The sequence below is a fragment of the Pseudogymnoascus destructans genome, assembly GCF_001641265.1.
Source record: "Pseudogymnoascus destructans isolate 20631-21 unplaced genomic scaffold scaffold_13, whole genome shotgun sequence".
Taxonomy (NCBI): Eukaryota; Fungi; Ascomycota; class Leotiomycetes; order Thelebolales; family Thelebolaceae; genus Pseudogymnoascus; species Pseudogymnoascus destructans.
Genome location: NW_020167532.1, coordinates 554592 through 582574, shown reverse-complemented (window position 1 = coordinate 582574; position 27983 = coordinate 554592). Strand labels below are relative to the sequence as shown.

The following is a 27983-nucleotide window of genomic DNA, read 5'->3' as shown; positions in this document are numbered from 1 at the left end:
TGAACCCAGTTATCCTGTTGATGATTGACATAGCTTCGCAGGTACTGTTCAAGGGTCTGATTTAATCTTTCTGTTTGGCCGTCTGTCTGGGGATGAAAAGCTGTTGATAGCTTATGATTTGTTCCCAGTAGCGCCATCAATGATTTCCAGAATTTCGAAGTAAAGAGCTTGTCTCTATCTGAGATGATTTCTTCTGGCATCCCATGATCGGCTAATATGACTCGAATGAAGGTATATGCGAGCGCCTCGGCGTCGCTAGCTTCTAGATATGGTATAAACTTCCCATATTTTGTGAGTCTTTCCGTGATGACGAGGATAGAGTCGTATTCTATTCCTGTTAATGGGTCCTTGGAGGGTGGAAGCTTGACGACGAAGTCCAAAGCTATTGATTTCCATGCTCCTTTTGGTACTGGTGTCGACTTGAGTTGTCCATATGGCAGATGCCTATTGGATTTTGACTTGCTGCAAATGTCGCACTCTCTTACCACTGTCTCTACCTGCTTCCTCATACCTGGGAAGTAGTAGTGTCGGGTGATTCGTTCGAAGGTTCGTGTTACTCCCTGATGACCGTGTGCTGGTAACGAGTGTTGTTCTTGCACCAGCGGGCGTCTCATTTGACTTGGGACATACACTAACCCTTTGTATCGAATCAATCCTTGTTCGTCGATGGCGAAGTCGCCTTCGACTTTGGACAAGACTCGCTTGGCGCATTCGTCTGTTGCGTAAGCTTTCTTGAGTCTTTCCTCGAGTTCTGTATCTTCGATGACTGAGATCGTCGCTAGTAACTCGTTGTACTGTATTCCTGCATCTGTTTTCTTCAGAATTGCTCTAGGTCTTTCTTCCTTTGGGCCGGCGTAGTCGGTCCGTCTGCTGAGAGCGTCTGCTCTTGCATTCTCGGAGCCCTTGCGATAGGTTATCGTGAAGTTGTAGGCTGCGAGGGTTTCTGCCCAGCGGACTTGTCTGCGGTTTAAAACCTTGGTCGTGGTGAAGTATATGAGGTTCTTGTGATCCGTCCATACCTGCACAGGGTAGGTGGATCCCTCAAGATATACTCGCCACTGCTCAAAGGCAACGACAATAGCCAGTAGCTCCTTGTCGTGGATGTCGTAATTGAGTTCCGCGGGTGACAGTTTCCTAGAGTAGTACGCGATTGGTTTGAACTTACCATTCTCGTCTGGTTGATTCAGACATGCTCCAATTGCGAAGTCAGAAGAGTCCGTTTCGAGGATGATCTTCTTTGCAGGGTCAAATGTAGCAAGGATAGGTGCTTCCGTGAACTTCGTCTTAAGTTCCTGGAAAGCAGCCTCTGCCTTGTCCGTCCATTTGAATTCGAGATCCTTTCTGGTAAGCTCCGTGAGTGGTTGAGCTACCTTGGAATATCCCGAGATGAATCTTCGGTAGAAGTTGGCGAAGCCTAGGAAGGCTTGCACTTCCTTGACCGTGGTCGGTGTTGGCCATTCCAACACTGCCGTTACTTTTGCTTGGTCCATCTTGATGCCGTGCGTTCCAATAATGTAACCCAAGAATTCGACTTTGTTTTTATGGAACTCGCACTTCTCTGGTTTGAGGAGTAAGCTGTACTCCTTTAGTTTCTTCAGGACGAGTTTGACATGCTTGACATGCTCCTCCTTGGTTGCTGAATACACCAGGACATCATCTAGGTAGACAATGGTAAAGATGTCTAAGTATTCGTGCAAAGCATCATTCATCAGTCGTTGCATAGATGCGGGTGCGTTTGTAAAGGGCATGACTTGATACTCGAATAGGCCATAGCGGGTGCGGAATGCTGTTTTCCACTCTTCCCCAGCCTTGATTCAGATCAGGTTGTATGCTCCTCGCAGATCTAGCTTACTGAAGATCTTTGCTCCTTGAAATCTATCGTGTAGTTCGTTGATTAACGGCAGGGCATACCTGTCCTTGATTGTGATGTTGTTCAACGCTCGATAGTCCACACATAACCGTAGGGAGCCGTCTTTCTTTGGTACGAAAAGCACCGGACTTCCTGCGGGTGATGTGGATGGTTTGATAGAATCCTTTTGCTAGGTTATCATCAATGTACTCCTTGAGTACCTTTAGCTCTTTTTCTGATAGCTGATATATTGGTCCGAACGGTGGACTCTTGTCTTTCTCCAAAGGTATCTCGTGATCCCATGGTTGGTGCTTAGGAAGCGCCTCGTTCTTAGGGCCTTCCTGGAATAATTGCTCGTATTCCTTGTACTCCACCAGTATACTCGTCGGTGAGGATGCCTGGGCTAGGTCATCGAGCTCGGAGGTTGTACATAACTCCTTCCGGCCCTGGGAGGGTTTCTCCCGTTGTCGCGTGTCCGTCCGTTGTTCACACGCGCACTGGCTCATCACAACTTTCTTGTTCCACCAGTCGATCTGGGGGTTGTGTTTCTTGAGCCATGGCACACCAAGGATGCACGCATGGTTGTCCATGTGCACGATGTCAAACTGAATCGTTTCCTTGTGCCCGTGTAGCATGACCATTTCCAATGGGACCGTTTCGTGGGTCACGATTCCTTCATTAGTCGAGATGGGCTCTCCATCTACGACCATTAACGGGTATGGTTCGGTTTTCAATTGCGTCTTGAAACCTTGCGTGTCTGCTACTTTCTTTGTCATAAAGTTGCCCGTCGCTCCTGAGTCAATCATTGCTCGGAGGTGTCGCTGTTGTATCTTAGCGACCACATATAGTTGCATGCTGCCCGTCGTGGCGCATAGCTGGTCTGTACTAGGCCTCTTCGTGTCGCTCGCCGGTGGCCTACCATCGAGGACTCCTAGTTTTTTGACTCGTCCGAGGAAGGATAGTATTCATCCGCTTCCAATGGAGGTCCTGGGGGAGATCGCCTCCCTGTCTCTGCTGTGTCGTTCAGCAGGTGTGGATATCTTTCGTATACCTGTTCGCTTTTGATAGGCAAGTCCCCTTCAGACTGGCTTCGCCTGAGGGCGTGAACTTGCTCTGCGTCTCTGAAGTGTATCCTGGGCGAGGATCGGGGAAACAACTGATTCTGGTGTTTCTTTTTCCAGTGGAGCTTGCAGTCATCTTCGCTGCAATACTCCCAGTAGACATACGCGTGCCAGGGATGATCAGTCTCTGTTGCGTCTGTCATTGATAGTTCCCGCTGTCCTCTCACCCATGCACTATCTTCCCTCGGAGGTGTGGAGAATGTGTCTAGTTGCTCCATGGCTCTCCTTTCGATGTGTGGAGTGGGTCTCGCATTTTCCCGTCGGAGCATATCTCTGGCTTTCTCGTCGTACTTCTCCAGGGCTCTCCTGCGGTCCTGGTAGTAAAATTCGACGCTTTTCATATTCTTCAGTTTAGCCATATGCTCGACATCCTTCTCCAGTTCTTCCGCTTCTTGGGCTTCTAACTTAGTACATCTGGGGACGTGCCAAGCAGCCTGCGGGTATTCGTTAGTTGGTCGTAGTATCTCCAGAGGTCATCCTTGCAGTCGTCCACCTTGCACTCTAACGGAAGTCCTTGTAACAGGTTCCCGTAGAGATATGCTATGTGGTCATATCAGCCCAGTAACTAAGGAGCAATGACGTGTAATAAATCATAGAGGGTTGTAGCAATCGTTGAATAGTATTGCTCTTGTTGTTGGTGTGACAAGCCAAAATATGTATAGTGACTTGTAGGTTTGAGGAGGAGATTTATAAGTTTGCTCTTGAGTTTGATAGCAAACTGAGTGCAACGAATGTCAGTATGACACCTTGGGTGGCTAGATTCTCACATCAGGTGCACCCACCATTACATACACTCCGTTGGCATAAATAGGATTGCCCTTTCCTTAAGAAAGGGCAAGCAGACAATACAGTAAATCAACTAGCACATACTTCTATATCTTTTCCAAGCTTCCAAGCATTGATCTTGTTATTCTTTGTTTCTGAAAAGTCAGTAAGGTGCTAACCTCTGACTTATCCCTGAGTTCTCAGACTCAACATTTGTTACAACTTGTCTAAACCACTTCACTACATCATACACCTGATTGCTGCATTGTGGAATAGTCTAAGCTACGACCCTTTGGCTCTTTTTCCTAAGACAGTGTGTTGTCTTAGTAAAATCATCCCTTCCTTGGGTGGCTAGATTCTCACATCTGGTGCACCCACCATTACAATGCTTATAGATGCTTATAGATGCTTATAGATGCTTATAGATGCTTATATATGCTTATAGATGCTTATAAAGACATATAAAGATATGTAAAAGCTTTTAAGTATGTATATAATAATAATCTCCCTGTTAAATTTTTATTTTTATAACAACAACTTACTATTATTATACAACAACTATTATTATATATATACAACAACTACTATTATACAACAACTACTATTATACAACTATAACTACTGTATTTTTATTTAAAAATGTCTGTATTACATCAAAAGACCCCTGAATTTCAAATTCCAATGGAAAATCAGCCTTATATCTTTAGAGCAAGACTTTTTACTAGAGAGTTAAATCCAATTATTGAAAATCAACCTAGGACACTTACTGTTAAGTGTTCTCAAAAATTCTGCAAGTAAGTATTCTCTTTTTATAGTTTATTAATATTTATTAACTTTTATTAGCCACCTATGGAGAAATCAAAAACTAGGGCAATCTACTAGTAATTATATTGCTCATTATAAAAGCAAGCATAAAGCTATACCTACTAATAAAAAAGATAAAGGAGAATAGAAGAATGTAAGTATTCTTAGTACTCTTAACATATATATTAAATAAATACTAATACTTTATAAGTGGTCCATCCCTAAGTCGCGCACACCCCTAAGTCGCGCACACCCCTAAGTCACATAGCGCATTTCACATCTAAAATCATGGATTTCGCAACTTAATATCTCAACAACCCTTTGATAATAAAATATAAAAATGCATATTTAGCCCTTTATAAGAATTTAAAGTACTCTGTTCAAATTTTAAAGCAATTGGTCTTAGGGTTATTCAGATACTAAGATTTAGTTCAAAAGTGGGAGTCAAATCTCAATATCTCAGTAACTACAATGCCATTTTCTTTAAGATTTAAACAAAGTACTTTAAATGCTTATAAAAGGATAAGAACATATTTTTATAATGTATTATCAAAGGGTTGTGGAGATATTAAGTTGCGAAATCCATGATTTTAGGGGTGTGCGCGACTTGGGGATGGACCACGTTACCTATAGAATAATCATTTCATTTCTTATGCGATTTTAGAACACGTGACTTCTAATCACATGACTTCTACTCATTTAACTCGTGAGTTGAGAACGCAGAACTCAAACTCATGAGTTTGAGTTACTCACCAACTCATGAGTAGGATGAGTTTAATGGGTTTTATTGCTAACCCTGTTTAGAAATAGGAGGCGATATTAGGGCTTTAGCGGCTTTTAACTTCGCTCGTTAAGTATAGGAATTAAGCATCTTTGTATTAACGTTATAAATTCGAGCGGTAGTGATTGGCTTTTCAGAAGGGTTCTCGTAGAGGAATTTGAGGGCTTAGTCTATTGTATAGAGCAAATTATCGCAGGTGCATAGTTGAGAGTGGGAAACGCATATATTTTGGGTGTAAGTCTCTGATTCGGCCATGACGGGATGCAATTTCGCTTTCCGGATGCACTTTCGCTTTCGCCAACCACCAGGTGGTCGGTGCAAACACCGACGATTATAACACCGCGTGGAAGCCGGAGGGGGTTAGTAGTTAAGGGGACTTACAGGATCTGCCCATTTCGCAACAACTTTTTATTTCCCAGACGAGTTGCCGTGTCTATTCCCTTGGTCAGGTCTTCGTCAGCGGCTCGGTTGCGCATACACCCTCGCGGCGGGCGTGGCTGGTGAGGAAGAAGTTTGGCAGGTTGTGGCTAAAGCGGTGCCGCGAGCGAGGAGGGTACTTAGCGCGTAGAAAGGGATATTTCCAGAGGAGGTCCGTCGTAGTCGTACGTATATCGAAAAGTGAGGTGATCTGATCTGGATTACTGAATCAAGAAGCCACAGCCTAGAAAGAGCAGCAAGCCAAGACCGAAGCAACAAGAGACAGCAGGATAAACCGAAGACTGCAGATGGATGTGTAACCCCACATTCATACATAACAGAAGAGTCACAGTGATACAGCTGCCTTGACTGGTGTGCAGTTTAGCAGGTCCGGTATGCATCGTGTGTACAGGTGCTGTACAATACATGTACTGCACTGGAATCTCCGCCCTTTGGCTTGCCCATCCTGCTAGAGTTTGGTAGTAGATGACCCCTGTAGACGCCCTTTCCCATAGCCCAAATGGCGGAGCGAGCTTGTGTGCCTGGTTGTGTGCCTGCGCTGTTGTGGGTTGCGGTGTGAGACGTGATGTCTATCCCCCAGTAGATCAGATCCCCTAGCAGAAAATCCTATTCTATTCTATTCTCTGTTACCTCCGTCACTTCGGTCATCCGCCTCCTCTGTGCGCAGTTCACTCTACCACTGTATGTAGTATCCTTTCTGATTGTACAGGCCAGTCCCCGTCCAGTCCCCGTCGGGGATACTCGCAACGCCGACCGTGTCCCATGCTACAATGGGAAGGGAACGTCGACGGCAACGGGAACGTCGACGGCAACGGCAACGGCAACGTCCCCACGGATGGCTGATCACTATCTACTTACCTATCCACCAGCTACCCACCAGGCTGTCCAATATCCCCAATGGCGTGTCTCTAAAACAGTAAAAACAGGCCAGAAGAAGCTCGCCTGCTACACTCTCTCAGCTATACTGCCACTTCCCACTATTCTCCCACTATGCCACCTTCCATGCCGCTCTCTCGTCCCCGCCCTAACAAATCCGTACCTATTCTTCAAGCCCGAGAACCTATGTATGTCAAGGTACTCCGAGTACTTCAAAGTACGACTGCGGATTTACCTGGTGGGTATGGAAGAGACACCAAGACACCATGCATCTTGCGCACACACACTTGCTAAAACGCCATGGTAAACTACTGCATGGGTCTCCCATGCAACATCCCCCACCCCCTTCCCTAACCCCCTTCCCTAACCCCCCAGTCGCTCCTAACAGCCAATGGCCCACTCACTTCACAGCCTTACAAGTTAAGTTGTATATATATAAATACATTTGGGTACTGTGTGTACTGGAGTAGGCTGCATTGCATATACCTAAGTTACGAACGAAGGAATATATATATTCGTTGCCGTATCACTTCATTCCCGTCTCCATATCTCTCTCCCCATCCTTCAGACGACGCTATGATACGTTGCTGTGTACATCACCACTTGTGATATATTGCTCGCATTCTCATCCTCAACCTGCTTTCCTCTCTCTCCTCTTCTCCTCACCCTCGTCATCAAATATCTTCACCATGTCTCAACAATACTCCTACCACCAAGCACCCGCAGCACCGCACCGCCTGCCCGCCAACCACGGCACCAGCAGCGCCTTCTCCCCCTCCGCCAACCCCGACGAAGACTGGACCCAGATCTCCGACCTCGCTGAGCGTCGCCGCATCCAAAACCGCATCGCCCAACGCAACTACCGTTCGTCCCCCCCATCCCTCTCACCTCCACTCCCACCCTCCTAACACTCACCCCTAGGCAAAAAGCTCAAGCGCCGCCTCGAAGACCTCGAACGCCGCGCCGGTTCCTCCTCCGCCTCCCCCCCACAATCCCACACCGAGCTCAAGCCCTCCAAACCCACCACCACAAACATGCACAAGACGCCCTCCTCATCCTCGTGGAACCGCCCAACCAAGCTCTCACCGCGCGCCACATACCAAAGTTCACACCAATACACCCCCCGGCTCCAACCGGCTGACGATCTCTTCCCCCTCGACCGTGCCGCCTCCCACACCCCCCCTGTCTTCAGCTACGCCCCCTACCCCGCCCCAGACGAGTCCTCCTTCTACCCCTCCTACGCCCGCACCCCATACTCCACAACAGGAGGTTACGAGTACGCGGCGCCACCACGCCCGTCGTTCGAGCCGAAGCGGAATGACGAGGAGCTCAACGCCTTCGGGCGGGACTGGATATCCAGCACGCTTATGACGACCCGCTTGTGAGCCCGCGTCAGCCTGATCTGCGGCTGGGCGCTTGACTGACGACAATTTCAGACGCCGCCGCTTGGGGAGGGGTTTGAGTTTGAGGTTGAGAAGCCTCACACCAACGGCTCCTCTGCCGAGATAACTTGCTGGCTGGCTGGTGGGTGTAACGAACGCACTTTTATGACGAACGGGAATGGGAAATCGGTGTATGCGATTTTATTGACCTCTGGAGCGGTGTTTGGTAGATGGAAACGAGCGTGGGTTATGCAGCGGCTGGTACTGGGAGCATTTCGGGCAACAAACAAACTGTTGGGATAGGGATGGAATACCCACTCGGTGTTTCGGCGCCGAAATTGGCTGCTTTTTTTATTATTTATGGAATATTCTGTCCTACTCTGCTGTTATTTGTTCGTTCTGTGTGTGTGTGTGTGTTTGGGTGGTCTATTGCTCCTTGAGGGAGGGATGGGGGATGGGGGTGTTTAGATTTATGAGGGGATGGATTAGAAGACTGATGGCTATATACCTTATCTCGCTCAGTATGAAGTCGTGATATGTGCACATCGTGACTTCCTCAACAGTAACCCGAGAAACATGATCAAACCACATGCTTTGATCATTCTCTCCTTGAGTTTTCCTCAACACCGCCTGGTAAGCTGACATACTTGTAAATTGCTATTGCACACGACCACAAATTATCCTCGGTTTCCCCGTTGTGTCCAACGCTCGTCGTTATCAGCTCTTCACATGCCAAGTCCGCTCTAACGCTGCAAAGATATCACACTCGACTCTCACATAGCAGCAATATCAGACTCACGAATCATCTGTTATTTGGTGGTAAGAGCTAACAACGAAGGGTGTTATAGCAGCATCTCTTATAGTCCACACGTTTTCAAACCCATCCGTTCACTCCCGATCCAAGCCTTTCCAGTTTCTATATCCTACACGTGTTTACTCTCAACTATGCTGTGTGGTTCTTCGAGCTCAGTGGTCTCCCATACAACTCACATAACACCAGTTGTTCGAAGCCCTCAAAACCACCCAATACTCAACCACTCATCTCAAATTCTAAGCTAGCACACTCACCAACCCACAACCCCTATATTACACCCGCCCCCTCCGCCCGAGCTCAATCCAAGCCACGGCTCCAGAAGAGTGTTTGTTGCTATAAAAGCACGCGGGTGCTTCTGCACCACCGTCATATCAGCTATTTGGCACTAGTATATTCGAGTCCTGGCTTGAGCTTTTGGTAGTGTGTGGAGGGTGGGGGGACAGGTGGTGGTGGAAAGGGGTTGGTGACGGTGAGTGCAACGGTCAAGGTAAGAGTGATGGTATCGGTGACGGGATACTACTCGGTGACGATAGCTCCGATCTACCATACTGCGTACTGCAACTACCGCCTAGTGCTCTAGTCTAGAGGGTTCAATAACCCTCACAACGGGATTTTTCTGTACTGTCCGTACAGTGATATAGGCGCACTATCCGAAATACGACGAAAGATGCAAGGCTCGATATTATAGGATCCTATTCCGTTGAAGCTGCTCTTTAATGACACTGTAAGACCCTTTCCTGGCGTAGGCACAGCGCGATACTAGAGAGGGGTTGTGTTTGTGCTTAGACTTGGTTCAGTCTGATATTACGACTCGCTACGTTTTCAAACGATGAAGTTCTGCTTCTGCTCGTCTCCTTGTCCTGCATAAGATGCAGACTGCCGTCGCGGCTGCAGAGAGAGCTAAAGCTTCGAGTTGCATGGGAATACTCCGAACTCTTCTCGCAACCCTTTCCGACAAATATGAGAAACCAACACCTTACCTCGACCTGACTCCAGAACCCCCTTCAACCCCTTCAACCCCTTCAACCCCTTCAACCCCTTCAACCCCTTCAACCCCTTCAACCCCTTCAACCCCAAACCTACCTCCCTACCCACCTCCCCTATCAGCACCAAACTCACATCCCCATCCCTATCACCAAATCTACTACTAACCCCTCTTCGACCTCATGTCCATCTCATCTGCCGCGCCGCGTAATCCAAACCGCAGTACCCACCCCCAATAACCGAGAAGGATGCGATTCCTTCGCCGAAGGACTCCACCATCCCACACCAACACAACTAAACTAAAGACGATGCAATATGGCGCTGCGCATCCATCAGCCATCCTACGGTATGTATCTATTTGAAAGCGGTCGAGGGATTTGTGACTTCACCCCGGAGTCGACCTAGAGCACTCTTCGCTACAAATAAATCGATCCATCTCCGCTCGATAAACTAGAGAACGCCTCATCAGAGCCTCGCACACCATCCCTCCCCCCACTTTCAACACCCAGCCAGCAAATCCCGATCTCCCCCCCCCTCCATCACCTTCCATCTAGCCCCGCATCACAACCACAAAGCAAGCATCCAGGCAGCACCCGACCCACCGCCGTTCCAAATCCAGCCTCACCCAGGTCTCCACCACCACACTAGGGCATAGCTAAGCATTTATGTCAACACCCGATCAGCTCGGGGCACTAGTTAAGGTGGGCGTCATGTCATGTCAGATCTCAAAATTATGCGTTCATCGGCGGGGGGGGTCCCTGGGATGGGGAGATTGTGGCAAGGAAGGGGACGGGATGGAAACAAGCCGAGGGTTATGGAAGAGATGGATAGGGGGCTAGGGGGTGGAGGTGTAGGAGGGACCCTTCTTTACTCTCAATGGCGGATTTAATGGAATGAGTTGTGTTATTGGTGTAAATGTGGGAGATCACATTTACACAACTTCACGGCATCGGACTTCACAATCGCACAAAAACAACCAACACACAGTGAGTGATATATATTATCCCCTTCCACCCTCCATCTAGGATCCGTATGGAGAGAATATAATCACTACCCAATATCCTCTTCCCGTACCAAACCATACCATATAGTACAGTAGGTATAGCACAGCAAGAAAATCCAACCCCCCCTAATCGAGCACAGCTCAGATGTCCACACCTTTGTCCTCCAACCACCAACTCAGTCAGTCAGTCAAAAAGAAAAAGCTATATAAACCCCAGCCTCAGATCCAGCCAGGCTCTTCCCCTTCCAAACTCCATCCCAATAAGTGGTGATATAACGCCAACCGAGAGTGCCCGCCTCATTATCCATTTTCCCAAAGATGTCGTTTCGTTTCATGCCTCATCATCATACAGATTTAGCAAGCCCCCGAAACGCCCCCATTAAACACCCCAAAAACACCGTCTCCCCCATTAAACACCTTTTGTATACCCACCGACCATTAACTCCATCCCACCATCCATCACGCCATAGGCCACCAAAACTCCAAAAGGGCACATCTCGCAAACCAACTCATCGCCCACTAGATCAAGGATGGGAGGGACCGATTCCCAAGCTGCAGCATCTACTGCATATTATGTTGAGGTCATAGCGAGCTGGTTAGCAGGCAGAATATTAGGCGTCCCAAGCACCTCGTCATCGTGCCCATCGTTGGTCATGGACTTCAAGATGCCCGGCGTGACGACGACGATGGCACGGCAGCTGGAAGGGCCATGGCTTCATTGCCTTGCCAGCCAGAGCCGAAGACGTGTGCCCTGAGGAGCTCGTTCTGTGCCCGCAGGTCTTCGTTCTGCCTGCGAAGATTGTAGATCTCATTGCTCTACTCAGTAACCGTGACGCTCTGAGTTTGCTCAAGCTTGATCATCCGATCTTTGCGGCGTCGACCTTAACGGTGTTAGCTACTATGCAGTCGATATATTTGGGAGGGGGGAGATGGTCTTACGGAACTCTCGCTAGGCGACCCGATTATACTAGAAAGACAGTGAGTATAATAATCATGCCACAACAGATGGAACAAAATACCTCTCTCTTCCTGCGTAGCTTCTTCTCCCCTTCAGTCTCTTCGACACTCGACCTCGCATCCTCACCCACGCTGGCCTCCGGAGTGTCCTCCATGACCCCATCCATATTCATCTCCGGATCCAAGTACGACTCCGAATCAATGGCGGGCTCCGACTTAACGCGCGCGTTACTGCCTGATCGCAACGGCAAGCCGGCGGAGGAACCACTCATAGCGGTCACCTAAATGTGGCACTTCACCTTCGTTCCTTCCCAAATCCCAAAAAGTCCGTTCGATATCAAGCGTTATCAGTTTTAGTCAAAAAATAGCCAAGCCAAGTATCCGTGCGTCTTATCCAGTAAAACCGGTATAAGAAAACGAAAAGGAAGGAAAAGGCACAAGCAGCAATATATCACCACCCGCCTCGCTCCTTCCACACAACAACTCTGAGGAGGCAGGACGAAACCCTCCAGACCCTCCGTGTGCGCCCTCCCTGCCCATTTAAGGTTGCGCCCCTAGCCCTGCCTCGAGCTTCCACAGAGACCCAATCACAACCATGGCATGTCCGTGACTCAGGCCTCAGCCTTCACAGGGTAACAGAGAGAGAGAGCGGAGCCACACTGTGGCCCGGGGGTTGAAACAACCTAAAATCAGCCCTTTTAGCCATGGGAGGACGGCGTGGCCGAGGAGGAGGGGTAGAGGGAAGGGGAGGCGGGTGGAGGGGTTGTGGAAGGTTGAGGGTGAGGGAGGGAGGTATGTGGACTACTGACTGACTGTGCTTGCTTAGGAAGTCAGAGGAGGTGTATAGGTTAGCTGCTGCACGTGTCAGTATATGACCAAGCGTGCGTGCTTGGATTAGTGATGCATCAGTTTACCATGCTTAGACAGCACTTCCTGTCCACCCCTCCTTATCCACCCTAACTGACACCTACCCACTCTATCACTTAGCCGCCTAGGAATCTGTCCACTGCAGCGGAACCGCCTTCATCCGAACTTTCGCATCCCACTCTCAATCCCATCCCATCCGCAATCCCCGAGCTTCCTCCATGCAGACCCCGCCACTGCTGCAGTCAGGCAGTCAGTCTGCCACGAAGAGTCACAAACCGCCAGCATCCCCCTCAGCTCTACACCACGAATCAGCCGTCCTCATCGAACATCTCTTGCATCCCAACACGTTCTCCTCAACCCGCGCCCCCCGCATCATGCCTACTTCAACTTAACTTATATCCCACTTCACATTAACACCTCAATCAACGGTATCTATACCCCCCCAACCGAGAAACTGCCACATACGACCATAGACTCAAGAAACCTGGGCATCCCGTCCGCTCTGCCATACATAAACTTGAGATCGGTGGATTAGTAGTTGGGTGGGTGACCACCAGCGAATACCCACTGTTGTATGTCCCTTCCTTTTTTTTGCCCTTTTGTTTTTGGCCGTCCCCCACCACATTCTATATACGTTTCCCACTCTCAACTATGCACCTCGATAATTTTGCTCTAACGTAAGTGACGGTGTAATGCGGGGGACTGGGTAACGCGGTGGATTTCCCCCACCAACTTCAGATAATTGTAAATAACTCAACAATGAATCGTCGTGAATACCTGGGTATTGCTGAACGTGAGACTTTAATAGCCCAAGCAGTATTAGACGTCAAATCTGGGAAGTATAAGAGCGCATATCACGCTGAGAAAGTGCTAGGGTTACCTAAGAGTTCTGTGACGCGTCGCGCCAATGGAGGTTTTGACACGCTCTCAAGCCCGTCAGCAACAGCAGAGTTTATCAAGCGCGCAAGAGACGATACTTCTGAAGTGGATTAAGAACCTAACAATTAGCGGTTATTCTCCTGGGCATCGGTTGTTAAAGGAAATAGCTGAAGAAATCCAGTCGCACCGATCACTCAATTTTGATGACGCGACACCAAACTCACTTCCACTCCAACCACGGTTTGCCCTTGGTTACCACTGGGTACAGCGATTCATAAAACGGCACCCCCATCTACAGGTTGTCATCAGACGACGGATCGAAACTGTACGCATGGACGGTGCAACAAAACCAGTGCTTACAGCATGGTTTGATGCATACACCGAGGTGGTTCAACAGTTCGGAATCACACAAGAGAACACATATAACATGGATGAATCTGGATTTTCGATTGGGACAATGGAATCTACTCGAATTATACTTGATTCAACGCTTCGTACAAAGCATCAAGCGCATCCTGGCCGTCAGGAATGGGTTACAATGGTCGAGTGCATCTGCGCAGACGGAACCATCCTTCCACCCCTTGGGATCTTTAAGGGCAAGAACGTTCTCCAATCATGGATTCCTCCTACTACGAGTGGTTCTTCTCTGCGAATACAAAAGGCTGGACAAGCAATCTCCACAGGTTAGAGTGGTTAAAACGCATCTTTGAGCCAACAACACGTGCAAAAGCAGATGGTCAGCACCGGCTTCTTATATGCGACGGCCACGACTCACACATTAGTGGGAGTTTCATTGCGCATTGCATGCAGAACCGTATTGTATTACTGATACTTCCCCCTCATACATCGCATTTGCTACAACCGCTAGATGTTGCGATATTCGGCCCACTAAAAAAGCATCTAACGGCAGCGCTCTCCCCACTCAACCAAGCGCAACTTGCGCGCATACAGAAGTATGAATGGATGGAGGCATACATCCAGGCGCGGCTTAATGTATGCAACCATCAGAACATTGAGTCAGCATACCGTGGTGCTGGCTTGTTTCTGTTTAATCCCCAGCGAGCGTTGCATACGCTGCTCAATGATGAGCCATCAGTCTAGGCTGAGCGACCAAAAACACCACATCAGTATGATGTTTTTGACCGAGTCTTTATCAACAGCTCCCCCCCAGATGGGATGACCTTACGCTCTGCAAATGTGCTCCTTACAACTACGATTAATGGTAGTGAGGTGCTGTCAACACCAGTGCGGACGTACATCCAAAAACTCACCGTTGCGTCAGAGCAACTTAGAGCACGTAGCATTGTCCACCAACTCGATGCCAACAACTTGCGATCAGTTATGAAGCGACGTACGGTACGTACAAAGGGGAAAAGGGTTATTCTAAAGGGTCACTTTCATGTTTCTACGCAAGAATTGTGTGATGCAGTGATGGAGGCAGAAAAGGCGACGCATACTGCAAGTAAGAAAAAGCGCAAAACAAAGGACAAGCACGCCTCATCAGACATTGAAATTGATGAGTATATTGAAGAGGATGCAGGGGAACAATCTAAGAGTGACGGTGGATCATGTATCATTGTTAATTGTAGTTAAATTTACAGTTTTGTTAGGTCGTCTTCAGAAATCCACCGCGTTACCCAGTCCCCCGCATTACACCGTCACTTACGTTATACAATGGACCAAGCCCTCAAATTCCTCTGCGGGAACCCTTCTGAAAAGCCAATCACTACTGCTCGAATTTATAACGTTAATACAAAGACGCTTAATTCCTATACTTAACGAGCAAAGTTGAAAGCTGCTAAAGCCCTAATATCGCCTCCTATTTCTAAACATAGAGGACAAAATAAGATACTCATAGAGGTACAAATTAAGGCGATATATAAATATGTCAAAGATTCATATCATGTAGGTTATAGGGCATCTAGTAGAAGTTTTGCCAATTTACTGCCAACCTAGGGATTATGAAATCAAAGATAAACACAAAGGCTAGTGCAAAATACACCCATCGAACTAGGCCCATCTTAGTGCCACAGACTCATCAGTAGATGGTGAAATACTAAAAAGGTGATGTAGGCGACCATTTCATAGCTTCTATATGCATTACAAGGTTGAGCTTTACTTGCCTATGTTAGCTAAGACTCCAACTTTCAGCTCTAACAAACTGCTAACTTTGACATACATGCTTAGAGACTTCATGCTTAGCTTCTTTAGGCCAACTAGCATATTAGTCTGCACTAACGAGAAACCACTAAAGCACTCTATCTTTATAAGCGATGAAGACACTCTAAGTGAGTTGATTACTAGTCTAAGGGTCTCTAGCAATGACGATGACATTGAGGAATCGGCTAGCCTTTGTTACAATGGTCATGGAGGTCATGGTGCTGCTCTAGGTGAAGTAAGCTAGATTGAATCTAAAGAGAGAAGAAGAAGAAGAAGGAAGGAAGGTGAGGCTATTCCTCGTAATATACAGTTGTCCGCTTAGCGGTTGTAGCCTTGGTGGCTAAGGCTGCACCTGTAACAACCATAACAACCGTAACAAGCTGTAAGCTATAATTGTAACAGTCTGATCTATGAAGTTGGTGATGTTCTGTGGTGTTCTGTTAAGCTAACCACCATAGGAGCTAACTTGAGGTTTCTACGTCTATAAGGTCCTAGAATCGACTTTAGGATATGGTTGTAGGGTTTCTAAAGAAGGGAATTCGAATTTCAGTATCAAGGTTCAGGCTTAGAGAGCAAAAGAAAGGTGAGATTCAATCTTATGTTACGATGGTGATGGAGTGTTACGGCTATAGTAACATGATGTCATGGTTATAGGGCCAGGGCCTAGTAACGTGACGTGTGAGTCACATAACGTGACGTGTGAGTCACAGTGGGAAGCGGGGTAGGCTGCCATGTGACGGGGCTAATGGATAGTTGCAGAAACTAGTGGATATTGGATAGTTGAGCTATCCACGAACTATCCTGAATATCTAGCTATCCGCCAACTATCCAGATTACCCATGAGGCACGATGCCACTATATAAGTAGATAGTATTTCCTTAGATAGGAGCTTCGTGCTCAACTCAATACAGTATTTGTTATATACTAGTAACGTGTTACTTGAAGCCTTTGTGTCTGATCCCCTGCCTCCTCTGATAAGTAAACCTTTACGCAAGAGAACCTCTGTGTCTTCTATCGTTTAGAAGTCAGCGTTACATGGAGGTCATGGTGCTAGTCTAGGTGAAGTAAGCTATTGAATCTAAAGAGGGAAGAAGAAGAAAGGAAGGAAGTAAGTAAGGCTATCCCTCATTATATACAGCTGTACGATTAGCGGTTCCCTATAACCTTAGTGGCTACTATGGGTACTTGCTGCCCTAATCGCTAGCAGCTGTATGCTACAATATCAAGTGCACCTTGCAGCTCGAGTGGGGGTTCAGGGGTGTGGGGAGCTTTCTGGGGTTGGAGCGAAGTTTTCAGTTGTGGAGTGAATTCTCAGAACTGGTCTCACTAAAGAGAATTCACTCCACAACAACATAGCTGTATATAGATTGTAAGGATGCCTCCACCCTCAGTGATGGAAGGAATCAGAGTCAGACAGGTTACAGTCACATGGGGATAGTTAGGGCCGGTTAGCTGAGTCGGACCCGTTTCGGGTACTTAAGGAGATTAACCCAACGGGGTGTCATACTGACATTCAGTGCACTCAGTTTGCTATCAAACTCAAGAGCAAACTTAGAAATCTCCTCCTCAAACCTACAAGTCACTATACATATTTTGGCTTGTCACACCAACAACAAGAGCAATACTACTCAACGATTGCTACAACCCTCTATGATTCATTACACATCATTGCTCCTTAGTTACTGGGCCGATATGACCACATAGCATATCTCTACAACCCTCTATGATTCATTACATGACATCACTCCTTAGTTACTGGGCTAATACTACACATGACATATCTCTATCAACTAGAGGCCTAGGAACATGAACGATAGCTCCAAAAAGCTTCTACAACCCTCTATGATTCATTACACATCATTGCTCCTTAGTTACCCACAAGATTGGTTAAGTTATGACATAATCTGTCTATAGGGGTACTCTGACCTTGGACCTCCTTTCACTTCCTATAGGCTAGGAACCTAGGAGATGGTTCTATGGGATTCTCTTACGTCGACTACAGTTACCAAGCCTGGTTAGTCATGGAAAGTCTTGGAAAATGAGAGAACTACACTCCTTTAGTATAAATAGGATTGCCCTTTCCTTAAGAAAGGGCAAGCAGACAATACAGTAAATCGACTATCACATACTTCCACGTCTTTTCCAAGCTTCCAAGCATTGATCTTGTTACTCCTTGTTTCTGAAAAGTCAGTGAGGTGCTAACCTCTGACTTATCCCTGAGTTCTCAGACTCAACATTTGTTACAACTTGTCTAAACCACTCCACTACATCATATACCTGATTGCTGCATTGTGGAATAGTCTAAGCTACGACCCTTTGGCTCTGTTTCCTAAGACAGTGTGTTGTCTTAGTAAAATCATCCCTTCCTTGGGTGGCTAGATTCTCACATCTGGTGCACCCACCATTACACGGGGGTTCCTCTCTTCATCTTTTTTGTATCCTTCGTAGTAGACCTATAGGATAGCATCCGTTTAGCCTCTGACTCGCACTCTCATATGCTATTACTGTGAGCTGGGTGCCCTGTGTCCTTACATAGATCGAGCCACTGCTCGAGTGCTCCTCTTCTCTTTCCTTTCTGATTGAGTTTAATTCATAATACCCAACTGGTGCCCTATGCCTTGGTGAACCGTGACACTGTAAGCAGTGATCGTAACAGCCTTTATACGTCCATTGATGATGATGATTTATTACCTCACTTTAATAACGAAAAATGATTAGAAGATGAAGCAACTTTAGGTAATGAGATAAAAACTTCTAGACAACGCTCCTATAGTCAAGCTCTTTCATTAAAGTTACCCATAAGATTCGCCTAAGGTACCATTAATGAGTAGCGCTCTTATGAAAAACTCCTAAGCAGCCTATGCTCTTAGAGCAGACTCGAATGGGGATCATATCATGACAGCAAAAAGCCAACTTGCTCTAGGAGAGAGTTTAACACGTAATTCTCAGCTTTATAGCAATAGAACGAGTGAGTTATTACTAAGCCGTGAGAGGGCTCGCTCTCCTATCTCACAAGGCGCACTAGATACTCTTGTAGACAACTTTACTAACAGTAATAATCAGCCCTAAGTACGCATGAGAGAATCTAATTAATAACTCTCAGCTTACTCGGGCCATACTGTGGATAGATGGGCTAGGAAAGAGGGATAGGCAGAGACTTGGGTTTAGGAGGAACTAGAAGCAGGGCGCTGTTGTAGAGGCAACATAGTATAGCGTAAGGGGCGTGTTAGAACTGCGTTCCTAGTAGTATGATGCACATGCGTAGCCTGTATACCAACTGTGTATATATAGGGGCCCGTAGTTTCTCAATCAAGTCGTCAAACTCTAATTATGTGTTAACACCATGGCCTGCAGCACTTCAGCTAGGTTGTCGATGAGCTTCTTCATCCTTTCAAGATGCTTCCATTCGGAAAGGTTGTGTAAAGCAGCAGGCAAATGCAGCTGTAAACAGTCGCAAAATCGCCAACAAGCAGTGTATACTAGTTATAAATGATTGGGAGCCTTTAGTTCGTTGAAGTTGTCGTCATAAAGGCCTACCGCCAGCGATAAGGGCCTGGATGCGTTCTTATCGCCAAGGTGGCCCTGCTGAATCAGCCCCGCCCCAAGTTTTGGATCTTTCTGTATGAATGCATAATTGCTAACATCTTCATTGTTACGGACAGGCTCAACTAACACTTTTGGGTAGCAAGTGTATCGACGACTCTGATGGATAGATTATGGCTCGACAGTATCAATGTATGTAAACTATTTTCATAAAATGTCGCTATATTTTGAGGACCAATATATTTCGTGTTTTATAGTCGATTTCTAATTTACTCGAAGTGAAGTGAATATAATCCCCTTACTTGTTGCAAACCGATGGACCAAATCCCATCTCTATTTCCCCTGGAGATGCCAGGACCAGTTATATGCCAGCGTGTGTGTTTGGGTGAGCCCAGCTTCCTGCAGCCAGGTTATTATTCACTCTGGACGACCCAATGCATTTATAAATTTCCAACAAACACATATGGAATGAAACGGTAGGCCACCTACCTGCAATCAAACCTCCTTCTTCTTCAGAAACAACATCTCCCGGTTTCCCTCCTTAATTGGACAGCTGCTACAATGGGCGACAATATCGATCGTTTGCGAGCCCTTCTGGGAGAAGGAGCCCGGGAGGCTCCTGCTTCTCAAGAAGAACCCCATGCCAATTCACCCCAGGACAGCACAGCAATAGACCCAGTGGACTACGCATCAACGGACCCGGAAGATGACGAGAAGATTCTGAGCATCTCGCGTGTACTTGGTGGCGAAATGGACCCCAAGATTATCAGTGGCATGCTATTTCACTTTCACTTGACTTCAAAAACAGTTCGATTAATCTCAAAGCTAACATTTACATCTATTCCGTAGTGCCAGAATCTGAGCCAGAGCTTCCTGCTTATGATTTGGAGACAGGAGAGCTCGCACCAGCTGGACACAACTTCGTGCCTTTGAAAGCTCTGGAAAAGTACCACCATACGTATGTGGAAGGTGCCAATCGATACAAGGTATGGGAGCCCGTTCAAGTTCTATCAGAATAAACTGGACGCTGATTTGAGCTTTTGCAGGTGAATCGTAACTACTTTGACAAACAGAAGTTCTATACACACGAATGGGATTTGTAAGTTGCCGGCGCTGCGAGTCCCCGAAGAATGTTTGCTTTCTCCGAAACAATCCAACTACCACCCAGTTCTGTTTTCAAAGCGGCACTTTCATTTGGACCCGTCTATATCAACCACCTTGAATGTGTCACTGACTGTTCAAGCTTCTACATCTACCCACCACCCGAGTTGTCTCCCAACGCAAGTGTGTTGGTACCATTAGCCCAGGTAGAACATTTCATCTGGATCATAAACAGACACTTGAAAACCCACCTCGGCATACCAATTATGGAGAGAGACCCCGGCTTTATCATCGACTGCCCCGACGATGGAACGCCCCGTCCAAGATACATTGGCCGTTCGAACGACTACGAAACAGCGGTCCTTACCAAGAAGGCCATCCCCTCGAAAGGGTACAGGCCACCAAACGAGCCTGCCTCAAGCACCAAACCATCCGATGAATCCCTGGAGGCTTTCAAAGAAAGGATGGAAGAGATGCTCGAGATGGACAAGAAGAAGAAGCAAGCTCTCAAGTCGAAGAAGCAAGCTGTGCGGTTTGCGAAGCAACAGGGATGGAACCGTGTGACGAAGCGTGTGCAGCGTTACCTTGGTCTCAGAGGCAGGCAGACAGAGGTTGATGAATGGGGCATCAAAGTTTCAGCTCCTACCGCTGGAGATGGCCTGGCTAAAATCGAGGCTGATCTAGCTAAACTCAACATCAAGACGCAGATTGATGTCACCAAACCCGTGCCATTCAAACAAGAATCATCCGTGGTTTTCATCTGTGTCGACGTCGAAGCCTACGAGAAAAATCACAGACTCATTACGGAAATCGGAATCGCCACTCTTGATACCGCAGATATCGCGAACGTCGTCCCCGAAGACCGCGGCACCAACTGGTTCTCAGCCATCCGCGCTCGCCACTTCAGAGTAAAAGAGTTTGGCCATCTGAACAACACAGAATACCTCCAAGGCTGCGCCGACATGTTCCGCTTTGGGTAAGTAAACAACCCCCCCTCGACCAACACAACTCTAACAAAGCACACAGGACAAGCGAATGGATCAAAATCGCCGACGCCCCCAAATCCGTCGCCGACTGCTTCAAGGCCCCCTTCTCCAACCCCCTCTCCCCCTCCCCCATTGACCCCTTCGAAAAGCGCAAAATCGTGCTCGTCGGCCACGACCTCCCCGCCGACATCGCCTTCCTCCGCCAACTCGGCTACGACCCGGGCAACCTCTCCAACCTCCTCGAATGCACCGACACCACTCACATGTACCGTGCCTTTCGGCAAGAGCCGAACAATAGTGGGCTGGGGAAGGTGTTAGCCGACCTCGATATCGCGGGGTGGGACCTTCATAATGCTGGTAATGATGCGGTGTACACGCTGCAAGCTATGGTGGCTATTGCTGTCAAATCACTGGTTGAGAAGCAGGGGTTTAGGGAGAGGGAGAAGGAGGTTATCGAGAAGAAGATTAAGGAGGCTATGGAGGCAGCGGCGGAGGTTGTGAGGGAGAATAAGGAGGGGTGGAGCTCGGGAGGGGAGGATAGCGATGGGGGTGTTCCGGGGCCGCCGCTGGGGGAGGAGAATACGCAGCAGCAGCAGTATGGATCACCGGGGGCGAATAGGAAGGAAAATTCTGCGCGTGGGGGGGCGAGTTATGGCGCTGCGAGGGGGATGAAGTCGTCGTGGAGACGGAGGGGTGGTTCGAATCCGGCTCCGGTTCGTAAACCGGAGAGGGAGGATCGCGACGTCTTTGTTCACCAAGGTTCTTCATGGTGGTAGTCGTGGAGTTTCACGTCAGGCAGTAATCGTTGATTTTCAGCCACGGTAGCTATTTTAAACTGTATCATACATAGCACCACGGGATTGCCGAAAGCGGAGCTCAGTCACGGAGATAGCACTATTCGAGACTTGTAGAATGGACAATGCAACAGCCTGATATTATTATCACCAAAGTAAACCAGTTCACCTATAAGCTATCAACGCGCACCAACCCCCTTTTCATCCCACAAAAGGCACAAATAAACACCCCACGCACACCTCCACCTCCATACCAATAACACCATAAAGCACAACCCCCCTAAACATCCACATCCCCCACAACCCCCAACGCAACCCCACTAACCACCACAGCCGCCACCCAAACCCCCGCATACGCCACCGCACCACACGCCTCCACGCCCCCCAACCCCATAACAAGGGCAAACGTATTCGCCCCCCCCAACCCGGCCAGAATCGCCGTGCGCCTCAGCACCTCCTTCATCCTCTCACTATACCCACAGAGGTTATACCTCACATGCTCCCCCAGCCCCGCATTCACAGCATCGAATTCCGGTTTCGTAGTTGAGAGACCCGAGGTCGAGGGCGCGAGGATGAAAGACCGTGCTGCGAGACCGGAGATGAGGGTGAGTGGGAGGAGGGAGATGAAGGTTGAGGTGTGCGCGGCGGCCACGGAGGTGAGGGCGTTGAAGTGTGTTACGAGTGTGGTGGGGAGGAAGGTGGCGTAGGAGATTGAGAGGACGAGGCTGTGTATGCAAGCCACGAGGAGGGTAGTGAGGATTTTCGCGCCCCCTTCTTGTTCTGGTGCTTCGGCGGTGCGGCGCGTTTTGGGGGGCGGGATGAGCGCGATGGGGAGGGTGGTGGAGAGTATCGTGATCACAAGAGAGAGGATTGTCGACGGCGCAGGGACGTTGTAAAAGTAGTGCAACAGGAACAACACCGGGCCCTGGGAAAACAGCGACAGGGCAGCGACTTCAGAAGCGCTGTAGCCGTTACACCACGCTATTCCTAGCTCAATCCTGTATCAATCATCAGCACCACCATCCTATCCACGCGCCCTCCTTACAGAGAAGAAGAAGCAAAAAGAAGAGAGAAATACTCACGATCTCCACCCCACCACCGCACCAAGCTCCCCCCACCCCTCCGCCCGCCGCGCAACACTCCCCACCTCCCCATCACCAAACTGCGTCGCGAGCGCGTGCAAGACTGTTGAGATAGCCAACCCCATTATCGCGAGAGCGGGGAGCCGGATCGCAGGCGAGAGAGGCGCTCCGGCGCGCAATTCTTCTGCTGATGCTGTTGGGGCGATGGGCGCGGAGGATGTGCGTTGCGCGACTGTGGTGCTGGATTTGGGAGCGCGAGGTGTGGATGAGGTCGCCTTGGAGGCTGGAGCCGTGGCAGCTAGGTCGCCTTTGCGGGTTCGCATGTTGTTGGTGGTTTTCAGATGTTTCCGGGATTGGGAGATTGGAAGGCCGAGGGGGGTGTTCTTTATCGCTCGTGTTTCTTTGTGTCGTGTGCGCGCACCGTTGTTGAAGGAGGTTGGTTGGTGGTGCGGGGGATGGGCAGGGCTGGGGGGGGAGGTAAATAAACGAGTGACGTCGTGGCGGCGGGTATGATACGGGAGTCCCTCCGACAACTGCTAGGGCGGGGGGAGTAACGACGTAATTGGCAGGAACTGTTTTTAAAAAAAATTCTGGCCAAGCAACAAAAACTTACTGGAGCATGCGACGATCGGGTGTGTTTGACGTGTAGATCTGGGGATTTTTTTTTTATCTAACGTCGGTTTGACGCGTCATTGGGATTTTGGGATATCTATTGGTATTTTGGGGATTCGATTTGGTTACGTGACTGATGTGCGCCTTGGATTTTGTATGCATCTTGGGTGACTATGGGGATGGGATGCTGGAATCAGACTAATATGCAGCTGATGGCAGAAGCAGTAGCACGCAAACAAATCAGGTCCCTCGTCCCTCGAAACGCGGTGTGAACGCGCTCGTAAGACGTGAGAATGAGTCATTGGTCATAGTCATGTTATTAATATCTCGATTGCTTCAACATAATCGTTTATAGATGTGCCCCAAGGGATCTGACGGCGCGCACCCTCGCCCTCGCCGCCCCCCTCACCAAGAAGCCCCCTTCCATCCTGCCCGCCCCCACGGCTCGCGAGTCTCCCACTTCAACCGATGGCTAATGATAAGGATTTCCATATCCGGTACTGAGAGAATTTTTCGCCCGCGAGCGCGCTGCGGCAAAAAAAGGGTGTGTGGTTAAGACGCAATAAGGAAATCAGTTTGATTCACAAGTCCCTGGCGCCCGCTATAACACAATAGTTCTCCGCACCTCCGCTATTCCTCCATGCGGCCGAATACGCCGTCGTCGTCTTCGTCGCTGCGGCCACGAGAGCGCAAGTCGTAGTCGTCGTCATCTGCGACGCTCTCCTCGCTCTCATCCATCTTGACGTCGCCGTCGTGCTGCTCACGTCCGCGGATATAGCTTGTGGGCGCTGAGCCCTGGTGGTTGGGCGTCAGCGTCGTGCCGGAGAAGCCCTGGGCGAGGTACCTCGCTGGGAGCGGAGGTACCGGCGGTACATCTGGTGGGAGGGTGACGGGCCCAGTTCTAGGCGTGCCGAACGAGCAGCTGAGCAGCTCCACGGCCGCTGCTAGGCCAGCTTCGTCTTCTAGGCCGCCAGCGCTGATCCCAGATGATCGTGGGCGGCCGCTGTGGCTCTGTTGGCCGAATGAGCCGAACGCGGATCCGTTGGAAATGCTTCCTAAGTGGAGCCCGTTTGATGGTGCGGATTGGTAAGAGCGGGAGTAGTTGTTTCCGCTGCTGTATCGCTTTGTGTGGCCCGCGAACGAGCTGCCAATGTACGACTGGCCGTATGTTGCCTCGGTCTGAGGCGGAGGTGTGGTGTCAGTAGAGCTCAGGCCGTCGCGCGGGTCGAAGGACCCTGATGCGGCTGGCGATGCAGAGTCTTGGTCGGAGTTGAAATCCTTCGCGGATGGTGGTGGTGTTGGCCCGTCTTGGTTCATGGCGACCAGAACCGATGCTGCTTCGAGCAGTTGGACCTGCTGGTGCTTTGAAATCAATAGTTTCGAGGTGTACGACCATTCTGGTGTGTGTTCCCATCTGCAGCAAAAAGTCATGTCAGCAACAATTGATGGCTCGTCAACAATTTCAGGGAGCGAGAAGGGACCCGCAGCATATTGCAGCTGCGGCGAGAGATCAAGGGCGGGAGCAGGACGGAGGGCACGAACAAATGTTTTGTTAGACAACTGCTGTGCTTGTACCCCTTCCCGCACTTATCACATCTCAAGTCGTTCTTCTTCCCATCGCTCTTGACCGAGGATTGACCCTCGCTAGCGCGCCTCATCCGCGCCTTGTTGAAGCTATCACCCTCGTCGTCCATCTCGTCGTTCTGCTCGTCATCGATCGCGCTCTCGTCGCGCTCGGCCTTGCGACCCGCCATGAGCGACAGCCGATGCCCGGGGAGACTACTCGGCGGCGTCGCGAGGCCAGCGAACTTGGAGCCGCCGGACCGCGACGTTGTGTGCCGCCGTGATGACGCGGTCGGCATAGGCGCCGACAATGTGGCCTCTCCCATCTCCCGAACTGCTGCGGCCACGGCGGCCGCATTGGCGGAGCCGCTCTTCCTTCGTGTGACGCGGTGTGTCGGGATCAGCGAGCCGGCGGAGATGGAGTGTGAGTGGCGAGGGTGACTGCTTCGCACGGGTAAGCTGGAGCCCAGGGCGGAAGATATCGAGAGTCGGTGTTGGCCGAGAGGCCGAGCTGGGTGTTGGATGTCCTGTAGTAGCCATTGATCAGTATGGGCGGATTGCAAGGTGAAGTGCGGTGCGGTGCGGTGGAATTTGGTGACAAATTGCAGTGGGAGATCAGGGAAAGCTGGGCTTGCATACCTTGGAGGAGGCCATGGCGGCAGTGGTTTATATGGAGGGAAAGTGGCGGGTAGTAATTTCAAGTCGATTGAATCATAGACCGGCCCTCAATCCTCGAAGCCGATTAGGTAGCAACAATATGAGGGTAGGGCAAACAAAATAGTCGGTTGGGAAGGAATAAAAAAAGTTGGTAGAATAATTGAAGCTCAGCTCACTTTGTGCTTTGTGTGGTGGTGGTTGGTGGTGGTTGGTGGTGGTTGGTGGTGGTTGGTGGTGGTTGGTGGTGGTTGGTGGTGGTTGGTGGTGGTTGGTGGTGGTGGTTGTTGGTGGTGGTTGTTGGTGGTGGTTGTTGGTGGTGGTTGTTGGTGGTGGTTGTTGGTGGTGGTTGGTGTTGGTTGGTGGTGGTTGGTGGTGGATGGTAGTGGATGGTACTGGGCTTGTGGTTTCATATGGTGGCAGGTGAGTGGTGGGCAGGTGAGATGAGTGAGATGGAGAGAGATGGGTGAGATGAGTTGTAGGTTGTAGGTGGTAAGGGTGGTAAGGGTGGTAAGGGTGGTGGTACTCTAGGTGTTGATGGCTAGATTAGAGGAGTTGGTGGGGGGGGATGTGGATGGATGGGGGGGATGTGGATGGATGGGGGGGATGTGGATGGATGGATGGGATGTGGATGGATGGGATGTGGCTGTAAGTATTGGATGGCAGTGAACACAGTATGGAGATACAAGAGTACGGCGGGGTACAAGGTACAGTACATTATAATTGAGGGTAAATTGTCAATTGTGTCCTTACCGTCGGCCGTGGCACCCACCCATGTTCTGTCCACATGTACGGAGTACTGCACGACGCCGTATAGGGTTATAAGGGTTTTCCTCCCATTCTAGTCACACACCCCACACTCCCTCCACATAAAGACAGATAAATTGCCAATATCCCAATATCCCAATATCCCAATATCCCAATATCCCAATATCCCAATATCCCCTCCCCGTTTGGTCTAGTGCGGATGTAGATGATGTAAATGGGGAGCGGGGAAGCTGGCTGGGACCTGGGGGGCGACGGGGTGGTCCAATGATGCATCCTGTGACCAAAACCGATGGCGAGATGGTAAGTACACGAGGAGAGGAGAGGAGGCTTGGCTACCTTTAGCCGTTTTATGGGTGCTTGGATCTAGGTAGAAGATAACAACCTCCTCTCTCATCTAGCCCCTCTAGCCCTTCCCTTCTAGCCCCTCTCATCTAGACCCTCTCATCTAGATTCTAGCCCCTCCCATCTAGACCCTCAGCACCACCAGATCACCTCACCATATCACCCCACCATATCACCTCACCAGATCACCTCACCTCATCACCTCACCTCATATCCCTCTAAACACAAATCATAACCCCTCCCCATGGCCACGGCGCCAAAAACCATCGGCCGCGGCGGCGCGGGGAATTTCAGATCCCCCACCGATCAACGGCCCGCAGAGACACCTGATACGCCAGATACGCGCACCGTCAACCCGCAGCTCTCATCTATACGCAGTGGGCGCGGGGGGGCGGGGAATATCAATCCCTCCTCCTCTACCCCCTCCATCTCCGGACCCGGCGCGGTGAAATCAGCAGATCCGGCAGCGATGGTAGGAGAAGCGCCCAAATCGGCAGCGAAGGAGGTGGTGTATGGAGGGCGCGGAGGAGCGGGGAATTGGAAGGTCGGGAGGGAGGGGGAGGAGGAGAGGCAGAGGGTGGAGGAGGAGGGGAGGAAGAGGGAGCTTGAGGAGGCGGTGAGGTGGGAGGTGGAGGGGGGGTTGGTGATGCCGGGACGGGTGTATAGGGGGGTGGGGAAGAGGGATGGCGAAGAGGAGGGGGGATGAGGGTGTGGTTTTGAGATGCTCGTGGGGGGATGGGAGGATTGATACCCGTAGGATGAGAATGGATGGATGGCGGAGGGAATGTGTATAACAATCATCCGTGAGGATGATTGTTATACACATTGTTTACGGGGAGTACAAAATAAAATAATTAT

The 27983-nt window shown here is 49.5% G+C and overlaps 6 protein-coding genes across 6 annotated transcripts; 3 read left to right on the top strand and 3 right to left on the bottom strand.

Annotated features, from left to right (window-relative positions):
* The first annotated feature begins 7182 nt into the window (after window positions 1–7182).
* VC83_05376 (uncharacterized protein) lies at window positions 7183–8441 on the top strand. The gene is made up of 2 exons (XM_024468998.1): window positions 7183–7498; window positions 7556–8441. Exons 1-2 carry the CDS (start codon window positions 7324–7326, stop codon window positions 8017–8019), a joined length of 639 nt encoding a protein of 212 aa, XP_024323413.1. The 5' UTR covers window positions 7183–7323; the 3' UTR covers window positions 8020–8441.
* A 3036-nt stretch (window positions 8442–11477) lies between these two features.
* VC83_05375 (uncharacterized protein) lies at window positions 11478–12046 on the bottom strand (the record flags this gene model as incomplete). Its single annotated transcript, XM_024468997.1, has 4 exons — window positions 11478–11607; window positions 11638–11698; window positions 11757–11766; window positions 11837–12046. The coding sequence occupies 4 exons, from the start codon at window positions 12044–12046 to the stop codon at window positions 11478–11480; spliced, it is 411 nt and encodes a 136-aa protein (XP_024323412.1).
* A 7271-nt stretch (window positions 12047–19317) lies between these two features.
* VC83_05374 (uncharacterized protein) lies at window positions 19318–22112 on the top strand (the record flags this gene model as incomplete). Its single annotated transcript, XM_024468996.1, has 7 exons — window positions 19318–19415; window positions 19503–19995; window positions 20073–20209; window positions 20270–20322; window positions 20467–21300; window positions 21351–22059; window positions 22110–22112. The coding sequence occupies exons 2-7, from the start codon at window positions 19785–19787 to the stop codon at window positions 22110–22112; spliced, it is 1947 nt and encodes a 648-aa protein (XP_024323411.1). The 5' UTR covers window positions 19318–19415; window positions 19503–19784.
* A 272-nt stretch (window positions 22113–22384) lies between these two features.
* Window positions 22385–23664, bottom strand: VC83_05373 (uncharacterized protein; the record flags this gene model as incomplete). Its single annotated transcript, XM_024468995.1, has 2 exons — window positions 23187–23664; window positions 22385–23102 (listed from the first exon to the last, which is right to left on the bottom strand). Exons 1-2 carry the CDS (start codon window positions 23507–23509, stop codon window positions 22385–22387), a joined length of 1041 nt encoding a protein of 346 aa, XP_024323418.1. The 5' UTR covers window positions 23510–23664.
* Window positions 23665–24196: 532 nt separating this feature from the next.
* VC83_05372 (uncharacterized protein) lies at window positions 24197–26231 on the bottom strand. Its single transcript, XM_024468994.1, has 3 exons — window positions 26001–26231; window positions 25341–25888; window positions 24197–25212 (listed from the first exon to the last, which is right to left on the bottom strand). The coding sequence occupies exons 1-3, from the start codon at window positions 26013–26015 to the stop codon at window positions 24429–24431; spliced, it is 1347 nt and encodes a 448-aa protein (XP_024323417.1). The 5' UTR covers window positions 26016–26231; the 3' UTR covers window positions 24197–24428.
* A 705-nt stretch (window positions 26232–26936) lies between these two features.
* VC83_05371 (uncharacterized protein) lies at window positions 26937–27831 on the top strand (the record flags this gene model as incomplete). The annotated part of the gene is made up of 1 exon (XM_024468993.1): window positions 26937–27831. The coding sequence occupies exon 1, from the start codon at window positions 27370–27372 to the stop codon at window positions 27829–27831; it is 462 nt and encodes a 153-aa protein (XP_024323416.1). The 5' UTR covers window positions 26937–27369.
* Window positions 27832–27983: the final 152 nt, after the last annotated feature.